Below are 23,175 nucleotides of genomic sequence, written 5' to 3'. Positions count from 1 at the left end.
CACCTTTATTACCTATTGTCAAGAGTAGTTGGTAGCTATTCTTCTTCAACTAATTGCTAAGAAAAATCATGAAAAGCACTTATCACTGGTTTTGCATGATGAAAAGAGCTTCCTAACCATGTTACAGATTTGGAGCTTGTTGTGGGGAAAAGCCACGGCCCGCTGCATCATAGCACTCTATGGGGGTTATTCCGAGTTGATCGCTCGCTAGCAGTTTTTAGCAGTCGAGCAAACGCTAAGCCGCCGCCCTCTGGGAGTGTATTTTAGCTTAGCAGAAGTGCGACCGAAATGATCGCAAAGCGACTAAAAAAGAAAATTGTGCAGTTTTAGAGTAGCTCCAGACCTACTCCTAGCTTGCGATCAATTCAGACTGTTCAGTTCCGGATTTGACGTCACAAACACGCCCTGCGTTCGCCCAGCCACGCCCGAACACTCCCTGAAAATGGTCAGTTGACACCCAGAAACGGCCACTTCAGGTCAATCACTCTGTGGCCAGCAGTGCGACTGAAAAGCTTCGCTAGACCTTGTGTGAAACTGCATCGGCCGTTGTGAAAGTACATTGCGCGTGCGCATTGCACCGCATACGCATGTGCAGAAGTGCCGGGTTTTTGCTTCATCGCTGCACGGCGAACATTTTCAGCTAGCGAACAACTCGGAATGACTCTCTATATGCAGATTCAGACTCATTCGCACACAGGTGTACAAATGTCGCACATCAAGTTGAACAGCGCAGTCTAGCAGAATCATTCTGTTGCTACCAGTTGCTTATTTATGAGAATAAAATGCACATTTTGAGCAAAAATGACGGTTGGTGCAGCCGAGTCGCACAGGACCTGTCACACAGGGAGGAGCTGCTTGGCGTTACTGTTATCACAATTACAAGGTAATATAGAAATTCATCATTACAGACACCAGTATAATATTTGTGTGTGTTAGGGCCCTACACATTAGGCGATATGCCGCTGAGGTGCCCGATGGCCGATACGTCCCATGGGTTACCCGGCAGTGGGGGGGGGGGGGGAGTGAAGTGTCTTTCAGTGTGTAGGCACCAATGATGAACGAGCGAGGGGCCGCATATCGTTCATCGTTGGTGCCTACACACTGAAAGATATGAATGATATCTCGTTCATTAATGAACAAGATCGATCATATCTTTCATTGATGTCGCCTAATGTGTAGGTGTGTAGGGCCTATTAGTGTTTGTGTATCGGTGTGTGTGTGTGTGTGTGTGTGTGTGTCCACTCAGTGGACTTAGAATTAAGGTCTGCTCACAAGGACTGCTCACATAGCACATGTACACAAGAAAACAGTGCTGGAAAGAAATACAGACACACTCTTGATTCCCCCAATGCTCAATACTAAAGGTCTTCTATGGATTTTTCTTTAATATTTAATTTAATGACCCTTTGGCAGGCTATAAAAGATAGGGACAATCAGATGTTATGTTAAGCCCCATACACACGGGGGAGATATGTCCTGAGCGATAGAGCACAGACCACTCAGCACACATCTCTCCCCCCGCTCAGCACTCAGCGCGATGTGTGCTGAGTGAGGAAGGGGGGTGCTCACTTTACCCAGCGGTGAAATGAGCGATCACTAGATTTGGCATGCATGCTATCGCTATGGGCATACACACGGAGAGATCTGTGCTTAATTTCTAAGCAATCTAGTCATATTGCTTAGAATTTGAGCACAGATCTTTCCGTGTACCCCCCCTTAATGTTAACTTTTGCAAATATCTTATTTTATCTTGTGGGTACATGTGTGACTGACCCTGCAGAGACATAAAAGCTTTTCTTGGCATTTGTCATGTTTCCTGATAACAGAAGTACTTTGTGCTTTGTTTGCATTCATCAACTTTACACAGAGCTCAAACAGAATGGTTTCCTATATTACATATCCTTTATAATAAAGTGTATAAGATCTTGTATCTATTGATACTTGGAACACTTGGAAGATACTTTGAAGCACAATGTTTGCAGCAGTAATATGTTTATTTCATCAGACATAAGTTTTACGTAAAGTATCTACTACGTTAGAGGAAGTGGTGGTATTTCCCAAAACAGGATGTGTACAATTACATAAGGTGTAGAAGGCTTTCAGTGAAGACTTACAGTATGTGAACTTTTTGGATCACTTGTCATTTGTTTTATGTATTACTGTGTGAGTTTGTATTTTAGAATCGGGGTAGCTTTCAGCTGGTGATAATGGTGTACACAGGGGATGTATGCTAACCGCCAGGATCCCAACTGCTGGTAAAGCATACCCAACGCATACACAGAGTACACACAGTACAAGGGTAATGGCAGATTCAGAATCACTAAAGGGGGGTACTCACAGAGAGATCCATGCTTAAAATCTAAGCAATCTGACTAGATTGCTTAGATTTTAAGCACAGATCACTTGTGTGTAGCCCCCTCAGCGATAGCGATGCGCAGCCCCACACATCGCTATCGCCGCTGCTAGATTGAGCCTGCATGCAGGCCAATCTAGCGGGTCGCTCACTTCACCCGCTGGGTGAAGTGATCGGCCCCCGTCCTCCCCCGCATCGCTCAGCACAGATCTCTCCCATGTATACCCCCCTTTAGTTCACAGATTATTGGTGATTTATACTGTTGATTTTTCATTGTGCCGCTTTTACATTTTGCGTTAGTAATGTAGCATTTATCTGTCTGAATGTAAACAAGTATTGGTAATATAATGAATATATTTATAATCTTGATTTTATATATATATATATATATATATATATATATATATATATATAGTATATCCAGGTCCGGCACTCCGCTCCGTATAGTTAGGATACTTTGCCTGGGTGCCTTCTATGAGAGGACAGCACCTCTCCAATATACACACCAATAGTAGCAGCACTCCAGGACAGCAAAACGAGTTCAGAATAACTGTGTTGTTTTATTGCATATCATCAACGTTTCGGGGTGTTACCCCCGTCTTCAGGATAATATAACACATCAAACAAGTGAATTTTATACCTTACCGTCCTCGGTCCTGCCCGCTGCGACTCCCGCCCGTCCGCCAGGCCTTCATCTCGCGCACTTCCGGTCACGTCACCCGCTGTTTCCGGAAGTTGCGTTGCTCGTAACCCGTGGCGACAGAATGCCCAGGGGAGACACAAGGAACAGTTTCCATGCCAACATAAACAACTGTGTGGAACAAACGTAAACATTTAAGAGATGTACATCAAGCCATCATATTAGTGCCAAACAAAGCAAATCATGTTTATGTGCAATCATTTAAACCATTCCTCCATATCTCTCCTATTTAGTGTTGCTCAGTGCTGTATAAACCAACTTATATATAAAAATATGATGGTTCGTGAACCATTCCTATAATAAAAATATTGATAAGAAATTTTAATTAAAATGTCAATTATTATGTAGGTGAATACACTGCTATGCTATCATTTTACTGTCATATCTATATATATATAAATGTATACTCATTATATGATCTAAAATTACTTACATCCTAAAGTATATTCATCCCATTAGACCCTATTTGTGAATATTATTTATATTCCTACTTTAATTACAACTCCTCCTTTGATTATTAGATATAATGGATTTAATTTATTTAATTTGTTTAAGATTTACTTAATCATTTTACAGAAAACATGATAGACCCATGGACTCATTAAGACCCTTGGGTACCATAGTATCCAACCTGTGGATCCATTGGGCTTCAATTTGTAATAATTTTCTTTGTCTGTTACCTCCCCTAATGGATACAGGGACATGGTCCACCACTATATACTTCAGTGATGCTACCCCATGTTTCTGTATCGCAAAGTGTCGAGCCACCGGCTGCTCACTCTTCCCCGACTGTATGGCAGCTCTAATGGCCGTGCGGTGCTGTGCCATCCTCTCTTTAAACTGCCGTGTAGTTTTACCTACGTATTGTAAGCCACATGGGCAAAACAATACGTAGACCACAAATTTGCTAGTACATGTTAATGGCCAGCAGATTTTCCATTTTTTACCTGTGTATGCGTGGGTTACATACGTCCCCACCTGCATATACCCACACGTGGTGCACCCTAGGCAACGGTAGCAGCCATTTTTACGTCCTAAAAAGGTTTTTACTGATTTTTTCGTTTGAAGATTAGTGATATCAGTTTTTACCACCATATCCCGTATGTTGCGACTACGGGTATGGCTAGGCAACAGCCGCGTCCCATGCAATTCTGTTAAATCGGGGTCAGATGTTACCATTGGCCACAGTCGCTTTACTTTAGTGACCGTTTTCTTACTCAAAGTATTATACTCATTAACCCATGGGATAATTTTGCCCATTTGTTTTTTATCTTTAGGCCTCAGTAACTCTTTTCTTTCTATGCCCAGTGCCCTTTCTTTAGCTTTTAATAATTCTTTGGGCTTATATCCTCTCATAATGAATTTTTCAAACATTATTTGCAGTTGTTTTTCTGTCTCCTCTGGGTCATTTGTGATCCGACATACCCTCAAAAACTGAGAGTATGGCAGACCCCTAGTGGTCGCTACTGGGTGAAAGCTGTCTCTTCTAAGGAGGGTGTTCCTATCTGTAGGTTTACTGTAAATGGATGTGTATATACGTTGATCTACAATTTTGATTTCCACATCCAAAAAATTAATACATTTTTTATCCATATCAAAGGTTAGCTTAACCGGACTATTAGTGGCATTATGTGTCTCTATAATCTCTCTCAGATTTTCCTGTTCCCCACTCCAGAACACCAATAGATCGTCTATATATCGATGATACACATATATGTTGCTAACAATATCCTCATTTTCAAAAAACAACTCATTCTCGACTTGCCACATATACGTATTGGCAAAGGCCGGGGCCACCGCCGATCCCATGGCACACCCGGTCCTTTGCCAATAAAAACTACCGTCAAACAAAAAATAATTATGTGACAATGTGTATCTCAACAATTCTATGAATATCTCTATCTTAGGTCCTGTATACAGTGGGTTATTAATCAACAACCTTCTGACTGAGTTGATTCCATCCTCATGCGGAATGCACGTATAAAGACTGGCCACATCTAGTGTGGCCATTGATATTGTATCTGGGATGGAACCCAACTCATTCAGATGTCGTAACAGTGCTGACGTATCTTTAAGGTGCGTATGTGTCCCTTGTATACAGGGTTGCAGATACGAATCTAAAAATATCGAAATAGACTCACATAGGGAGCCCCTGGCCAACACGATAGGTCTGCCTGGGGGTCGCACCGGATCTTTATGCATTTTTGGTATGCTATAGAACACAGGTACCCGCGGGTACTCAGTTTTTAATTTGTTTACTACATCATTGGTTAGTTCTCCTGTAAAGGCAGCCTGATCTAGAATATTATCTAGCTCGATCTTAAATGCGACAGTAGGATCCCCTGTCAATACGGTATATGTGTTTGTATCTCCCAATAACCGCAAACATTCTTTTCGATACTCAGAGATATCCTGCACCACTATACCACCCCCTTTGTCCGCACTCCTTATTATTATGTCTTGTCTCTGACTAAGAGATTTGAGCGCCTCCTGCTCTTCTGTAGTCAAATTGTGCCGAATCTTGGGTGTTTTCTCCTGTAGCGGTATATTCTCCATTACACGGTGAAACGTTCTAATAGTTGCATTTGAAGTGATGGGTTCAAATTTGGACTTTGCTCCAACCTTCCTAAGTTGTAAAGGCAACTCATTGGTGCTTTTCAAGCAAGGGTTTTTACTAAAATGTTCCTTAAGTTTAAGGGTTCGTTGTAGCTTATAGCTCTCCACTTTCCACTTAAAAGGATCTGGTCTATTTGTTGGGATGAATGACAGTCCCTTGCTGAGAACTCCAATTTCCGCCTTGGTCAGAGGAATTGAAGATAGATTAAAAATCAGGTCTTCTTGCCTCTGGGAGGCTTCGCTCCGCTTTTTTCTCCACCTTTGCCCGCCCCTCCTTGTGGGTTTTTTTTGCGGCCTGTAATACGTGCTCTGGTCTTGACCCCTAAAGGGGACCTTTGTGCTTGTGTGGATGGTGTTGCATTACGTTCATCTGTTTCACTTGCTGACGTACTGGAATACTTTGATTGAGCTCTTTGTCTCCTTGGGTATTTTCTCTGACCCGGTTTGTTTTCATTATTAGTCCCCAACCAAGCATATACCCTGTGTGTCTCATAATCTTGTTGGACTTTCACAAGTTTTTGTTTTTTGAATTTAACCAGTTCAGTTTTGTATGTCTCCATCTGTGTCTTTAATTTATCAGCCCAGTTGACAGTTTGATCTTCCAGTAATGCCACTTTATGTTCCATTTCAAATGCAGTTAATTTTTCTTTAGTGATTTGACATTCTTTGGTGGATTCTTCTATAATTAATAGGATCAAATCCATAGAACATTTATTTAAAATTGAAATCCACTTTTTGCAAAAGGGTATGCTGTTTCTCCCTATAGTAGGCATATTGTGGATTCTCAGACCCCTTGGTATCTGCTTAGAGCGATGATAATTGGATAGCGTCCGTGCATGGTAAAGGAAATCTAATTCCCGTTTCTTCAATTTGTACCATGCTGCGTATAATTCCTCAGGTGCTGTGACCCCTGTTTCATCAAATGCCGTTTCACTGTGCAGAATCCCCTCTGCCTCCAAATCCGAATAGCTAAATGTGTCCGTATTATCACATTGCAAAATGTATGAGGTATATTCATTGGTCTCCATTGGTGTATACTCACAGACTGTTACCCGACTTTTTTTAGCGTAGGTCGGGACTTAGCATAGCCTGTATCCACCTCCACAAATCAACCCGTGTATGTGCTTACGTGCCAATAAAGTGCTCCAGTGCAAAACTTTAGTGCAAACAAGAATTCCTGAGGACAAAAAATAATTTCAATTGCAGGTGCCCTGACTTAATCCAAACACTCCTTGCGCAGAAGAACTTTGGATCAATATGTAGTATATCCAGGTCCGGCACTCCGCTCCGTATAGTTAGGATACTTTGCCTGGGTGCCTTCTATGAGAGGACAGCACCTCTCCAATATACACACCAATAGTAGCAGCACTCCAGGACAGCAAAACGAGTTCAGAATAACTGTGTTGTTTTATTGCATATCATCAACGTTTCGGGGTGTTACCCCCGTCTTCAGGATAATATAACACATCAAACAAGTGAATTTTATACCTTACCGTCCTCGGTCCTGCCCGCTGCGACTCCCGCCCGTCCGCCAGGCCGTCATCTCGCGCACTTCCGGTCACGTCACCCGCTGTTTCCGGAAGTTGCGTTGCTCGTAACCCGTGGCGACAGGATGCCCAGGGGAGACACAAGGAACAGTTTCCATGCCAACATAAACAACTGTGTGGAACAAACGTAAACATTTAAGAGATGTACATCAAGCCATCATATTAGTGCCAAACAAAGCAAATCATGTTTATGTGCAATCATTTAAACCATTCCTCCATATCTCTCCTATTTAGTGTTGCTCAGTGCTGTATAAACCAACTTATATATAAAAATATGATGGTTCGTGAACCATTCCTATAATAAAAATATTGATAAGAAATTTTAATTAAAATGTCAATTATTATGTAGGTGAATACACTGCTATGCTATCATTTTACTGTCATATCTATATATATATAAATGTACACTCATTATATGATCTAAAATTACTTACATCCTAAAGTACTAGCAAATTTGTGGTCTACGTATTGTTTTGCCCATGTGGCTTACAATACGTAGGTAAAACTACACGGCAGTTTAAAGAGAGGATGGCACAGCACCGCACGGCCATTAGAGCTGCCATACAGTCGGGGAAGAGTGAGCAGCCGGTGGCTCGACACTTTGCGATACAGAAACATGGGGTAGCATCACTGAAGTATATAGTGGTGGACCATGTCCCTGTATCCATTAGGGGAGGTAACAGACAAAGAAAATTATTACAAATTGAAGCCCAATGGATCCACAGGTTGGATACTATGGTACCCAAGGGTCTTAATGAGTCCATGGGTCTATCATGTTTTCTGTAAAATGATTAAGTAAATCTTAAACAAATTAAATAAATTAAATCCATTATATCTAATAATCAAAGGAGGAGTTGTAATTAAAGTAGGAATATAAATAATATTCACAAATAGGGTCTAATGGGATGAATATACTTTAGGATGTAAGTAATTTTAGATCATATAATGAGTATACATTTATATATATATAGATATGACAGTAAAATGATAGCATAGCAGTGTATTCACCTACATAATAATTGACATTTTAATTAAAATTTCTTATCAATATTTTTATTATAGGAATGGTTCACGAACCATCATATTTTTATATATAAGTTGGTTTATACAGCACTGAGCAACACTAAATAGGAGAGATATGGAGGAATGGTTTAAATGATTGCACATAAACATGATTTGCTTTGTTTGGCACTAATATGATGGCTTGATGTACATCTCTTAAATGTTTACGTTTGTTCCACACAGTTGTTTATGTTGGCATGGAAACTGTTCCTTGTGTCTCCCCTGGGCATCCTGTCGCCACGGGTTACGAGCAACGCAACTTCCGGAAACAGCGGGTGACGTGACCGGAAGTGCGCGAGATGACGGCCTGGCGGACGGGTGGGAGTCGCAGCGGGCAGGACCGAGGACGGTAAGGTATAAAATTCACTTGTTTGATGTGTTATATTATCCTGAAGACGGGGGTAACACCCCGAAACGTTGATGATATGCAATAAAACAACACAGTTATTCTGAACTCGTTTTGCTGTCCTGGAGTGCTGCTACTATTGGTGTGTATATTGGAGAGGTGCTGTCCTCTCATAGAAGGCACCCAGGCAAAGTATCCTAACTATACGGAGCGGAGTGCCGGACCTGGATATACTACATATTGATCCAAAGTTCTTCTGCGCAAGGAGTGTTTGGATTAAGTCAGGGCACCTGCAATTGAAATTATTTTTTGTCCTCAGGAATTCTTGTTTGCACTAAAGTTTTGCATTGGAGCACTTTATTGGCACGTAAGCACATACACGGGTTGATTTGTGGAGGTGGATACAGGCTATGCTAAGTCCCGACCTACGCTAAAAAAAGTCGGGTAACAGTCTGTGAGTATACACCAATGGAGACCAATGAATATACCTCATACATTTTGCAATGTGATAATACGGACACATTTAGCTATTCGGATTTGGAGGCAGAGGGGATTCTGCACAGTGAAACGGCATTTGATGAAACAGGGGTCACAGCACCTGAGGAATTATACGCAGCATGGTACAAATTGAAGAAACGGGAATTAGATTTCCTTTACCATGCACGGACGCTATCTAATTATCATCGCTCTAAGCAGATACCAAGGGGTCTGAGAATCCACAATATGCCTACTATAGGGAGAAACAGCATACCCTTTTGCAAAAAGTGGATTTCAATTTTAAATAAATGTTCTATGGATTTGATCCTATTAATTATAGAAGAATCCACCAAAGAATGTCAAATCACTAAAGAAAAATTAACTGCATTTGAAATGGAACATAAAGTGGCATTACTGGAAGATCAAACTGTCAACTGGGCTGATAAATTAAAGACACAGATGGAGACATACAAAACTGAACTGGTTAAATTCAAAAAACAAAAACTTGTGAAAGTCCAACAAGATTATGAGACACACAGGGTATATGCTTGGTTGGGGACTAATAATGAAAACAAACCGGGTCAGAGAAAATACCCAAGGAGACAAAGAGCTCAATCAAAGTATTCCAGTACGTCAGCAAGTGAAACAGATGAACGTAATGCAACACCATCCACACAAGCACAAAGGTCCCCTTTAGGGGTCAAGACCAGAGCACGTATTACAGGCCGCAAAAAAAACCCACAAGGAGGGGCGGGCAAAGGTGGAGAAAAAAGCGGAGCGAAGCCTCCCAGAGGCAAGAAGACCTGATTTTTAATCTATCTTCAATTCCTCTGACCAAGGCGGAAATTGGAGTTCTCAGCAAGGGACTGTCATTCATCCCAACAAATAGACCAGATCCTTTTAAGTGGAAAGTGGAGAGCTATAAGCTACAACGAACCCTTAAACTTAAGGAACATTTTAGTAAAAACCCTTGCTTGAAAAGCACCAATGAGTTGCCTTTACAACTTAGGAAGGTTGGAGCAAAGTCCAAATTTGAACCCATCACTTCAAATGCAACTATTAGAACGTTTCACCGTGTAATGGAGAATATACCGCTACAGGAGAAAACACCCAAGATTCGGCACAATTTGACTACAGAAGAGCAGGAGGCGCTCAAATCTCTTAGTCAGAGACAAGACATAATAATAAGGAGTGCGGACAAAGGGGGTGGTATAGTGGTGCAGGATATCTCTGAGTATCGAAAAGAATGTTTGCGGTTATTGGGAGATACAAACACATATACCGTATTGACAGGGGATCCTACTGTCGCATTTAAGATCGAGCTAGATAATATTCTAGATCAGGCTGCCTTTACAGGAGAACTAACCAATGATGTAGTAAACAAATTAAAAACTGAGTACCCGCGGGTACCTGTGTTCTATAGCATACCAAAAATGCATAAAGATCCGGTGCGACCCCCAGGCAGACCTATCGTGTCGGCCAGGGGCTCCCTATGTGAGTCTATTTCGATATTTTTAGATTCGTATCTGCAACCCTGTATACAAGGGACACATACGCACCTTAAAGATACGTCAGCACTGTTACGACATCTGAATGAGTTGGGTTCCATCCCAGATACAATATCAATGGCCACACTAGATGTGGCCAGTCTTTATACGTGCATTCCGCATGAGGATGGAATCAACTCAGTCAGAAGGTTGTTGATTAATAACCCACTGTATACAGGACCTAAGATAGAGATATTCATAGAATTGTTGAGATACACATTGTCACATAATTATTTTTTTGTTTGACGGTAGTTTTTATTGGCAAAGGACCGGGTGTGCCATGGGATCGGCGGTGGCCCCGGCCTTTGCCAATACGTATATGTGGCAAGTCGAGAATGAGTTGTTTTTTGAAAATGAGGATATTGTTAGCAACATATATGTGTATCATCGATATATAGACGATCTATTGGTGTTCTGGAGTGGGGAACAGGAAAATCTGAGAGAGATTATAGAGACACATAATGCCACTAATAGTCCGGTTAAGCTAACCTTTGATATGGATAAAAAATGTATTAATTTTTTGGATGTGGAAATCAAAATTGTAGATCAACGTATATACACATCCATTTACAGTAAACCTACAGATAGGAACACCCTCCTTAGAAGAGACAGCTTTCACCCAGTAGCGACCACTAGGGGTCTGCCATACTCTCAGTTTTTGAGGGTATGTCGGATCACAAATGACCCAGAGGAGACAGAAAAACAACTGCAAATAATGTTTGAAAAATTCATTATGAGAGGATATAAGCCCAAAGAATTATTAAAAGCTAAAGAAAGGGCACTGGGCATAGAAAGAAAAGAGTTACTGAGGCCTAAAGATAAAAAACAAATGGGCAAAATTATCCCATGGGTTAATGAGTATAATACTTTGAGTAAGAAAACGGTCACTAAAGTAAAGCGACTGTGGCCAATGGTAACATTTGACCCCGATTTAACAGAATTGCATGGGACGCGGCTGTTGCCTAGCCATACCCGTAGTCGCAACATACGGGATATGGTGGTAAAAACTGATATCACTAATCTTCAAACGAAAAAATCAGTAAAAACCTTTTTAGGACGTAAAAATGGCTGCTACCGTTGCCTAGGGTGCACCACGTGTGGGTATATGCAGGTGGGGACGTATGTAACCCACGCATACACAGGTAAAAAATGGAAAATCTGCTGGCCATTAACATGTACTAGCAAATTTGTGGTCTACGTATTGTTTTGCCCATGTGGCTTACAATACGTAGGTAAAACTACACGGCAGTTTAAAGAGAGGATGGCACAGCACCGCACGGCCATTAGAGCTGCCATACAGTCGGGGAAGAGTGAGCAGCCGGTGGCTCGACACTTTGCGATACAGAAACATGGGGTAGCATCACTGAAGTATATAGTGGTGGACCATGTCCCTGTATCCATTAGGGGAGGTAACAGACAAAGAAAATTATTACAAATTGAAGCCCAATGGATCCACAGGTTGGATACTATGGTACCCAAGGGTCTTAATGAGTCCATGGGTCTATCATGTTTTCTGTAAAATGATTAAGTAAATCTTAAACAAATTAAATAAATTAAATCCATTATATCTAATAATCAAAGGAGGAGTTGTAATTAAAGTAGGAATATAAATAATATTCACAAATAGGGTCTAATGGGATGAATATACTTTAGGATGTAAGTAATTTTAGATCATATAATGAGTATACATTTATATATATATAGATATGACAGTAAAATGATAGCATAGCAGTGTATTCACCTACATAATAATTGACATTTTAATTAAAATTTCTTATCAATATTTTTATTATAGGAATGGTTCACGAACCATCATATTTTTATATATAAGTTGGTTTATACAGCACTGAGCAACACTAAATAGGAGAGATATGGAGGAATGGTTTAAATGATTGCACATAAACATGATTTGCTTTGTTTGGCACTAATATGATGGCTTGATGTACATCTCTTAAATGTTTACGTTTGTTCCACACAGTTGTTTATGTTGGCATGGAAACTGTTCCTTGTGTCTCCCCTGGGCATCCTGTCGCCACGGGTTACGAGCAACGCAACTTCCGGAAACAGCGGGTGACGTGACCGGAAGTGCGCGAGATGACGGCCTGGCGGACGGGCGGGAGTCGCAGCGGGCAGGACCGAGGACGGTAAGGTATAAAATTCACTTGTTTGATGTGTTATATTATCCTGAAGACGGGGGTAACACCCCGAAACGTTGATGATATGCAATAAAACAACACAGTTATTCTGAACTCGTTTTGCTGTCCTGGAGTGCTGCTACTATTGGTGTGTATATATATATATATATAAAATATAATTTTGTTTAGCAACAGAGGCTTCTGTTTTCCCTATAATATTTCACCTACCTCTCCTGGAGGAGTAATTGGGCCTGATTCAGAGGGTGGATGCAGGGCCGGACTGGCCTTCTGGCACATGCCAAAAGGGCCGATGGGCAGGTCCGGTCCCTCAGAAAGCCGGGAAGGCCGTGCGCAGCGCAGCCTCCGGCTCTCTGGTTTAGCCGCCCCACTGGTCTCCATGGAAATGGGGGCATGCCACGAGTCCACGCCCCCAGGATTCACGGTACGCCCCCGTACATCATGGCTGCGTGCCCCCTTGACGTGCGTGCGCGCCTTCGACACGCACTCACAAATGCCCGGGCCATTTTTGAGCCCTAGTCTGTCGCTGGGTGTATGCAATATCAATATTGGACAAAGAGAAGTGACTTTTTGCCACTATGCATGTGCCAAAGCCACGCTACACACGCGAAGCGATGGTCTTACAAAAGCACATGCACAGAGGATTTATGTGCACAGTGAGTGACGGGTACTGCAGTTAGTGTTTGGGGGATGTATTGGGGTGGCTAGAAAAAAGCCGGCGTGGCAAGACCATTTTCTGGGCATTCCAAAGTCAGCCACTGCAAATTAGCATGCAGCAGGAGAGGGACAGGCATCTTAGGTGAGACACTAAGGCTGAGATGTTATGAAGTCCAATTTCAGGGGCTGTGCAGGATGCTGGCCAAACTCGGACATTTCTTTAAAGGAGCAATCATTTTCAAGGCATGGTTTAGCCTTGTAAATGACTGACAATTTTTTTTTTTTTTTCAGAGTTCAGCCGATGAACTCGGACTTCATTATCTCCCGGCCCAAGTCTGAGATGGCACAGACTTGCTCAGAGGGACGATGGTGCGCGAATAAGAGACTGATATTTTCAATGTTTCAGGTTAAAGGGGGTAATTCCAAGTTGATCGCAGAAGGATTTTTTTTTTAGCAATTGGGCAAAACCATGTGCACTGCAGGGGAGGCAGATATAACATGTGCAGAGAGAGTTAGATTTGGGTGGGTTATTTTGTTTCTGTGCAGGGTAAATACTGGCTACTTTATTTTTACACTGCAAATTAGATTGCAGATTGAACACACCCCACCCAAATCTAACTCTCTCTGCACATGTTACATCTGCCTCCCCTGCAGTGCACATGGGCCCTCATTCCGAGTTGATCGGTCGCAAGGCGAATTTAGCAGAGTTACACACGCTAAGCCGCCGCCTACTGGGAGTGAATCTTAGCTTCTTAAAATTGCGACCGATGTATTCGCAATATTGCGATTACTAACTACTTAGCAGTTTCAGAGTAGCTTCAGACTTACTCTGCCTGTGCGATCAGTTCAGTGCTTGTCGTTCCTGTTTGACGTCACAAACACACCCAGCGTTCGCCCAGGCACTCCCACCGTTTCTCCGGCCACTCCTGCGTTTTTTCCGGAAACGGTAGCGTTTTCAGCCACACGCCCCTGAAACGCCGTGTTTCCGCCCAGTAACACCCATTTCCTGTCAATCACATTACGATCGCCGGAGCGATGAAAAAGCCGTGAGTAAAATTACTTTCTACATAGCAAAGTTACTTGGCGCAGTCGCAGTGCGAACATTGCGCATGCGTACTAAGCGGATTTTCATTGCGATGCGATGAAAAATACAGAGCGAACAACTCGGAATGAGGGCCATGGTTTTTCCCAATTGCTAAAAAAAATCCTGCTGCGATCAACTTGAAATTACCCCCAAAGTTGGCATCTCTGTGCACAAGACTGCATCCGAAGCAATAGCATATTTTTGCACTTACCCTGCATTAGTGATTGCAGCTGTACAAGCAGTTACATGCACCTTGCAAAAAATGGGCCATTTAACACAAATGCTTTATTGCTTAATTTAGAATTATTTACTAGAAATAGCAAAACTTAATGCATCTAGATGGCAGTGACTGTGGCGGTACATCATTTGGTTACTTTTGATGAGAGAGATTGGTGTGGCTCTGAGTTGTACGCATATCAGTTGCATTACACTTGCTACTAAATGGGTGTCTCTTTGCGGCAAGGTGGCGTTTGCACATGGGCTAAGTGTTCTGAGGGCATGCCATGGATGTATTGCAGAATTGCTAACTATGAGGATAATTCATGCAATCTATGCTGAATTATCCCCCAGACACCAAGGTCCCGATTCAGACCTGATCGCTGCTGTGTGTTTTCGACCAGCGGGCGATCGGCTATTAGCTGCGCATGTTTATGCATTGAAATGCGCACGCGCATTGGCAAACAACAACAGACATCGCCGGTCAGCGACAGGCTGGTGCAAAAATTCTAATCGCACAGCCATTCGCATGCTTTGACAGGAAGAGGTCGTTTGTGGGTGGTAACTGACTGTTCTCTGGGAGTGTCAGGGAAAACGCAGTCATGCCCAAGCGTTTTCAGGGAGAGTCTCTGACGTCAGCTCTGGACCCGATCAGCCCGTTCTGATCGCACTGTAGGAGTAAGTCCTGGGCTGCGCACAGACTGCACACACAGGTAAAAACCAGCCACTGGTGAGTGAGGTGCCAACAGATTTGCAGTTGTCCACTGACTGAGGGATTTTTTAGGTGCTCAGCGTACACATGGGATCGCACACTTGTACGGCAAATATACACTCCCCTTGGGCGGTGACTATCTGATCGCAAGGCTACAATTTTAGCAGCCTAGCGATCAGGTGTGAATCACCCCCCATGTATTTGCATGTACAATCACGCAGTCATCTCAAGATACACTATACGCTGCAAAAACAGTCATGACACGCCTGAATTTTCCCAATCACTCCCCTTAAACTCCTGCTACCACCCCCAAATGGTTACTTACTTCCTGTCAATCACTCTGCAACAAAGCTTTCATTGCAGTGAGATCGCAGCAGCATCTTCGCACATGCGCATTGCAATCGCTGTGTTGCATGATAATCGGTAAAATACGCTCTAATTGTAATAATGAGGATATACTATAGCAGCACAGCCTTATAGATACAGCCAACTTTGAATACAGGCGAAGATCCACATTTTTTTAATGAGAATGCAACATGTCCACATCTGCATACAACTGAAATAGGCACATTAGCACAAGAATGCATTCAGATTACATTCACATTTTTGTGCTTCATGAATGACCCCCAATGACCACATATTCTAGAACCTCTTATTCTAGAACTGGGTAAACTGTCCGCCTATGACCATGCATTTTTTTCCCACTTGATTACGACACTACTTACCTGCTTTCTAGTTATAGTTACAGTAGCTGATCCCAACCGAGTTGTCCTCTGTGGCTTTGGCCATTGCTGCATTACAAGTACAGGACCCTGACCAGGATACTTTTTCTAATGATCTTACACCTTGAGACAACATCATACTGCACCGTGCTCTGCTGGGACCAGTCCTCAGCTATATAATACAGGCATATTAAAAAATAAGGATTATTAAACCTGAACCCAACATCTTCCTTTTGTCTTCACCTCTTTGTGCATTGACTTTATTCTTTTACACATTATTTTTAGTATACATGAAATAATATCCACTATATTAAATAACATTGTGAGTACACCAGTAACCTGATGTTGTAAGCTATTAAAAACAGGTCATAGAAATCTTATATTGAAATGTAAAGTGTTTGTTTGTTTGTTAGCTTTTGCAGGAGTCTCGATGGATCTACAACGAATATCTCTCAAGTAGCTCCTTGTGTCCGGTCAATGTGGATCATCAGGCCCTTATCACAGCAGAGATGCTGGAAAAACCATCTCCTAATCTTTTCAAAGCACAACAGCTACAGGTTACAATATCTTCATTACTATGACTCAGGAATAGATTTATTACAAATTCATCAGAGTCATGCTTTAAGCTATGCCTGCTTATCCATCCTTGTGTTTCTCCTGCAGGGTCCACAGGTTATCCACAGGATAAACATTGGGATATGAGGTAGCGACAGCGGATTGGCACCAATGATCAAAGCTTTCAGCCTCCCAAAATGCAACGGACCAGTCCCCTATATCCCGCCTCTTGACTCAGGCAATTCAGTTTTATTGTTTGGTGCGGCAGGAGCATGGTTAATGAGCTGCTGGTGTTTAGCAGCCATAAGCTTTTTATTATTTTATTTTTATAGTCTTACTATTTTTTTTGAGCGACCTTTCTAAAAAGCGTCTTATACGTACCTTAGAAAGAGTCGCTCCAACAACTCCCTGCTGGGTTGCGACAACGCTTACCCACGAGTACAGTGCTGTTTTGGCGGGCGTCTATGTAGGATGTACTTGCAAGTCCAGCAGACGTTACCAGGCTGTGGCCAGAGCACGGGGAGAAGGTAAGGCATCGGTTTCGCTTAGTAGGGGAAACGCGAGACACAGCCGCACTGTTTTGGGATGGAGACTACCGAACAGTCGCTGACGTAGCTGCCACCTCAGGTGCACCAACGCTAGGCCTCAGGTATAATAGGCTGCAGGGGTAGTATGAGTCAGCTATCCCTAGGGTTGATGTCAGCAGTGGGGAGTAAGACGTTCCCTTGGTCGCCCCTCCCCCTGGTTCATGACCAGTTTCCTCCGAGTTTCCCGCCATGAACCAAGTTCCCACTTCCGTCTGAGACTCTGTGTATCTAAAAGGACCCAGTTGCAGCATAGGCGCCTGTATGACTGGTGCGTTGGTATTCACTTGGGTGTCTGTGTTCACTGTAGGTTCACGTGGCGGTTGTGTACACTAATAGCATCTAGATCCACTCTGCGTTCACTAATGTATTGATCAATCCTGGAAGAGGGACGAAGTCTCCCTGTATCCCACTCTTCTGAGCTGGGTGATACAGCACTAGGGTGGTCATTCCGAGTTGATCGCTAGCTGCAGTTGTTAGCAGCACAGCGATCAGGCAAAAAAATGGCTGTTCTGCGCATGCGTATGCGGCGCAATGCGCACGCACGTCATACGAGCACAACGAACGATGTAATTTTGCACAGGGTCTAGTGAACCACTTCATTCGCACTGGTGGCCGCAGTGTGATTGACATGAAGTGGGCGTTTCTGGATGTCAACTGACCGTTTTCAGGGAGTGTTCGGAAAAACGGGTTTGTGGCGTCAAAACAGGAACTGAACAGTCTGAAGTGGTCGCAAGCGCTGAGTAGGTTTTGAGCTACTCTGAAACTGCACAAAAAAACTTTGTAGCCGCTCTGCATTCATTCGCACTTCTGCTAAGCTAAAATACACTCCCAGTGGGCAGCGGCATAGCGTTTGCACGGCTGCTAAAAACTGCTAGTGAGCGATCAACTCGGAATGACCACCTAAGTCTCTATCTACCTTTAGTAGATAAGTGCCTGATGCATATGAGTCTGTAAACTATTGCTGCTGTTTCTGTCGCTGTGCGACTGAATATGTTTAAAATCCTATATAAGGTAATGCAGTAATGTTTCTCCTACATACTTGAAATGTATCTGTAGTTGATTATGTGCTCATATGGCTTATTATGCTTATGTATAACCTGTGACTGATTGCTAGTGTGATTGCTGACTTTACTATATCTGTCAGTTTCTGTGTATTCTGATCCTCAATGCTGGTGCAAAGCAGGGATCGGATAATATGTCACTTTAACAAATTTTAAAGTGATTGCAGTCACATACTGTGTAGTTAACACTGTACAGGTGTGTGATTTTTTTTATCATGTCTAAGAGAGGCAAGGGTAAGGAGGACACACTCTCCACAGCAGCACCAACACTCATTTCATGTTTGTCCTGCAAAGCTGGGTTAACCTCTCAGGATCTGGTTCAAAATGAATTATGTGCAAATTGTTATATCTTTCACCAAAGCCTCATGAATAATCAGAGGCAGGCACAGGTTCAAGTTGATTCCCCATGGGCTACTTTTGCACAGACATTACCCAGTATAGCTGAGCAGATAATGCCAGCTCCTATACCAGGGATAGGTTACCCATATTAATCCTTACATGCAACATTCCCCATGTGGTTTACGACATCCAGTACAGGAATCTGTAGCCTCTCAAAAAAAAAACAGGCTGAAAGGCTGGTGGTAAGTAAATCACATAGACATGAAACAACATTTTCACAGTCTACACATGTTTCAGATGACGACTCGTCGGAGGATGAGGACTCATCGCACTCCAGGTCTGCATACAGAGATGAGGATGAAGGACTCAGCTCAGTGGACATACCTGAGCTAATTAGTGCTATGAAAGCCATTCTGTCCTTAGGGGAAGAGCAGTGCCTTTGTTAAAATCTATGGCACCTATGTTTAAATGTCCCAAAACAGTTAGGACTGAGTTTCCCGGGTCAGAACAGCTGATGGAAATTATGGAATTTCAGTTATCGTCTTCCAGCTGGGGACTGTTTGAAAAGGAAGGTGGCTCCCAAAATAGATACGCATGTTATTCGATTGGTGCAAAAATCTACATTTCCTCTTCCTTCAACATCATTAAATGATGTCACAGATAACAAAATAGATGGTTTTTTAAAGACCATTTTCTCCTTGTCTGGAGCAATCATAAGACCAGCCACGGCTTCAGCCTGGATGGCAAAAGCAGTGGCTGCCTGGGCTGATGCATTGGAGAATGATCTTTCATTGCCATCTAGAGAGCAAAAATCCCATATTGCACATATTAAACAGGCGGCTATTTTTATGGAAGAAGCAGCCTTGGATATGGGTACAATTGCCTCTCAAGCATCAGCCTCAGCAGTAGCAGCTTGCAGAGCAGTTTGGCTACGTACATGGAAAGCTGACTCAGAATCTAGAAAGGTTCTAGAGTCTTTGCCTTTTACTGGAGATATTCTTTTTGGTAAAGAATTAAACAGTATTTTTGAATCAGAGGCAGACTCCAAGAAAGTGAAGTTTCCTTCCGCATACAAATCTAAGCCTAAATTTCCAACTTTGTGGTCCTTTCAGACTCAAGGAAAAGCAAAAGGAAAGGGTTATGGCAAACAGCCTCAATCTTACAAGTCTGGTAAGACTAAAAATCATTGGACTAACAGAGGACCGGCTTCCAAGTCAGAAGATAAGCCATCAGCCTGATGATGTGGGCTTCCACCTGGGGAATCCCAGGTTGGGAGGCCGACTTCTTCATTTTGCACAGATCTGGCAGCACTCCACCATGGATGCCTGGGTGCAAAAAGCGGTATCTCACGGTTATGCATTTGTCTTCAAGAAACACCCTCCTCAAAGGTTTTATTGTACCAGCCCATCTTCAGTGGAAACGAGAGGCAGTTCAGAAGTTGCTTCAGTCAGGAGTGATAATTCCAGTTCCTCCTGCGCAATGAGGGCAAGGTTTTATTCCAACCTGTTTTGGTTCAGAAGCCGAATGGGTCGTTCCGGCCCATACTCAATCTCGAGGTGCTAAACAAGTACATTTGGGTGCCTTGGTTTCATATGGAGACTTTATGTGTTATTATTTTGGCCATGGCCATTGAGCCGGAGGATTTTATGGTACCCTGGATATCCAGGATGCTTACCTGCATGTTCCTATAGCACTGTCTCATCAGTGCTATCTCAGGTTTGCTATCCTCCAGCAACACTTTCAGTTTCAGGCCCTGCCATTTGGACACAGCTCCCAGAGTGTTCACCAAAATTATGGTGGTTATGGCGGCTTATCTCTGTTGGCAGGGGATAGAATTTTTCCATACCTTGATGACCTATTAATTCTGGCACAGTCTCAGGAATTGCTTCAGTGTCTTCTGCAACAGACAATAGCTTGTTTGCAGAGACACGGTTGGCTCATAAATTGGTCAAAGTCGTCCCTGGTTCCGTCACAACGGATGACTCACTTGGGGGCTGTGTTGGATTTGAGTCTTCAGCGAGTAATTTTACAAAATATCCCAAATTCAGTGAGGATCTGTCACTGACCTAGGTTGGGGGTATTGTGAACTCGGGGGTTCCCCCGATGGTCGGAACAGGGATGGCTTAATATAGGTCTTCCTCATACAGGACTCTGACAGTAAAGCTTGGTGAAAATATTAAAGAACTTTATTGCTGGAAGAGAGCAACACAATGTCACATAGCAGAGAAGGAACGTATGGGGAAATGTCCAGGCCTATAGGAGAACTTGTAAGCAATGCTAAGGATTCCAGGAAAAGAAGTCCTTGTGAGTGTTGATACAAGACAATAATTACTGGAGAACTTGTAAGTGATGTTTTTAAAGATACTGGTGATTTGAAGAACTGGTGAACGGTGGTTAAAGACTCTGACGATTTGAAACACTTGTGAGCGGTGGTTAAAGACAGATGATTTGTATGACTTGTGAGCGGTGACTAAAGATACTGATGATTTATAAAACTTGAGAGCGGTGGTTAAAGACACTGATGATTTGTAGAACTTGAGAATGGTGGTTAAAGACACTGGCAACTTGCAAAACTTGGGAGCGGTGGTTAAAGACACTGCTGATTTGTAGAACTTGAGAACGGTGATTAAAGACACTGATGATTTGTAGAACTTGAGAGCGGTGATTAAAGACACTGATGATTTGTAGAACTTGAGAGCGGTGATTAAAGACACTGATGATTTGCAGAACTTGAGAGCGGTGATTAAAGACGCTGATGATTTGTAGAACTTGAGAGCGGCGGTTAAAGACAGATGATTTGTATGACTTGTGAGCGGTGACTAAAGATACTGATGATTTATAAAACTTGAGAGCGGTGGTTAAAGACACTGATGATTTGTAGAACTTGAGAACGGTGGTTAAAGACACTGGCAACTTGCAAAACTTGGGAGCGGTGGTTAAAGACACTGCTGATTTGTAGAACTTGAGAACGGTGATTAAAGACACTGATGATTTGTAGAACTTGAGAGCGGTGATTAAAGACACTGATGATTTGTAGAACTTGAGAGCGGTGATTAAAGACACTGATGATTTGCAGAACTTGAGAGCGGTGATTAAAGACGCTGATGATTTGTAGAACTTGAAAGCGGCGTTTAGCCCGCAGCCCACGCTGAGTCCAAGAAGCACTGGTGACTGGATTGCAGAGAAACACACCAGCCGCAGTTTACGCTGAACTGTGCAGCAACTGGCACCTGGAAGTGCCGGAGACACTGGGGTACGACTGCAGAGAGATACGTCAGGAACAGGAGCACTGGCATCCACGGCAGGGGAAAAGACGATACTCAGGCGCCGAGGCTCTGCCCGGCGTCTGACTTTGAATCTCGCGCCTCCGCTGGATTGGCGGAACAGTCTGATGACATCACCTGCTCCCCGCCCACGTGATGCCGGGTGTCATGGCGGCACCCCTGCCCCAGGGAACCGCCGGGAGCCACGCCCGTGGACCACCGAAGGCGGAGGCCGCAACACAGACCAGCAGGCACGCAGGGGTAAGCGCGGTGAACGCCGCCTATGGCGTGTGACAGGATCCAGGAGCTGCTACACAGTCAAAGGGTATCCATTCATGCAGCAATGCGTGTGATGGGATCTTTGGTGTCAACATTCGACATGGTTGAGTATACTCAATTCCATTCGAATCCTCTGCAATGTCTGATCATTTCCAGATGGAATATGTTACATCAGACAATGAAAACAGAATATGGTCCTTCCTCTTTGGATATCAGATTGGGAAGTTCTGACAACGGATGCCAGTTTTCAGAACTGGGGAGCAGTGTCAGGAAGAAGTTGCTTCCAGGGGCAGTGGACCAAGGAAGAAAGTTGCCTGCCAATAAATATATTGGAACTTCGGGCCATATATATGGCACTCATTCAGGCAAAGGACATTCTCCATCCTCCATTGCTCGGCCAATGCAATGGCAGTAGCTTACCTCAATCATCAGGGAGGAACTTGCAGCCAAAAAGTAATGAAGGATGTAAGACGCACGTCAAGGTAGGCAGAGCTTCATTATCCAGCATTGTCTGCAGTATTAATTCCGGGAGTCCTAAACTGGGAAGTGGATTTTCCCAGTCAACACGCCATTCATGCAACAAATGGGCTTTACACCCCAAGGCCTTCCAGACTCTGGTAGACAAGTGGGGGTTACCGGAGATAGATCTCATGGTGTCCCATCAGAACTACAAAGTTCCCGCATACGGGTCAAGAACAAAGGATCCCAGAGCGACTTTGTGTATGCACTGTCAGTGAGATGGGACTTTCGTCTGGCCTTTGTGTTTCCACAGATCGCCCTGTTACCCAGGGTGATGCAAAAAGGTAAAACAAGAAAAGGGTGCCGTGATACTAATAGTTCCGGCTTGGCCCAAAAGACATTGGTACACAGATCTGCAGAGGCTGTCGATGGATGCTTCA

At 43.2% G+C, this 23,175-nt stretch overlaps 1 protein-coding gene across 2 annotated transcripts in view; it reads left to right on the top strand.

Annotated features, from left to right (window-relative positions):
• Positions 1-23,175, top strand: part of RGS14 (regulator of G protein signaling 14) — a 215,909-nt gene that overhangs the window by 137,079 nt on the left and 55,655 nt on the right. For both annotated transcript variants that reach the window (XM_063927993.1, XM_063927994.1), the window contains one exon: positions 16,606-16,749. In XM_063927993.1, coding sequence (XP_063784063.1) covers positions 16,606-16,749 — 144 coding nt within the window. The remainder of the gene's footprint in view (positions 1-16,605; positions 16,750-23,175) is intronic.

The sequence above is a fragment of the Pseudophryne corroboree genome, chromosome 6 (genome assembly GCF_028390025.1).
Source record: "Pseudophryne corroboree isolate aPseCor3 chromosome 6, aPseCor3.hap2, whole genome shotgun sequence".
NCBI classification, from domain to species: domain Eukaryota; kingdom Metazoa; phylum Chordata; class Amphibia; order Anura; family Myobatrachidae; genus Pseudophryne; species Pseudophryne corroboree.
This window is presented reverse-complemented; position numbering and strand designations above follow the sequence as displayed.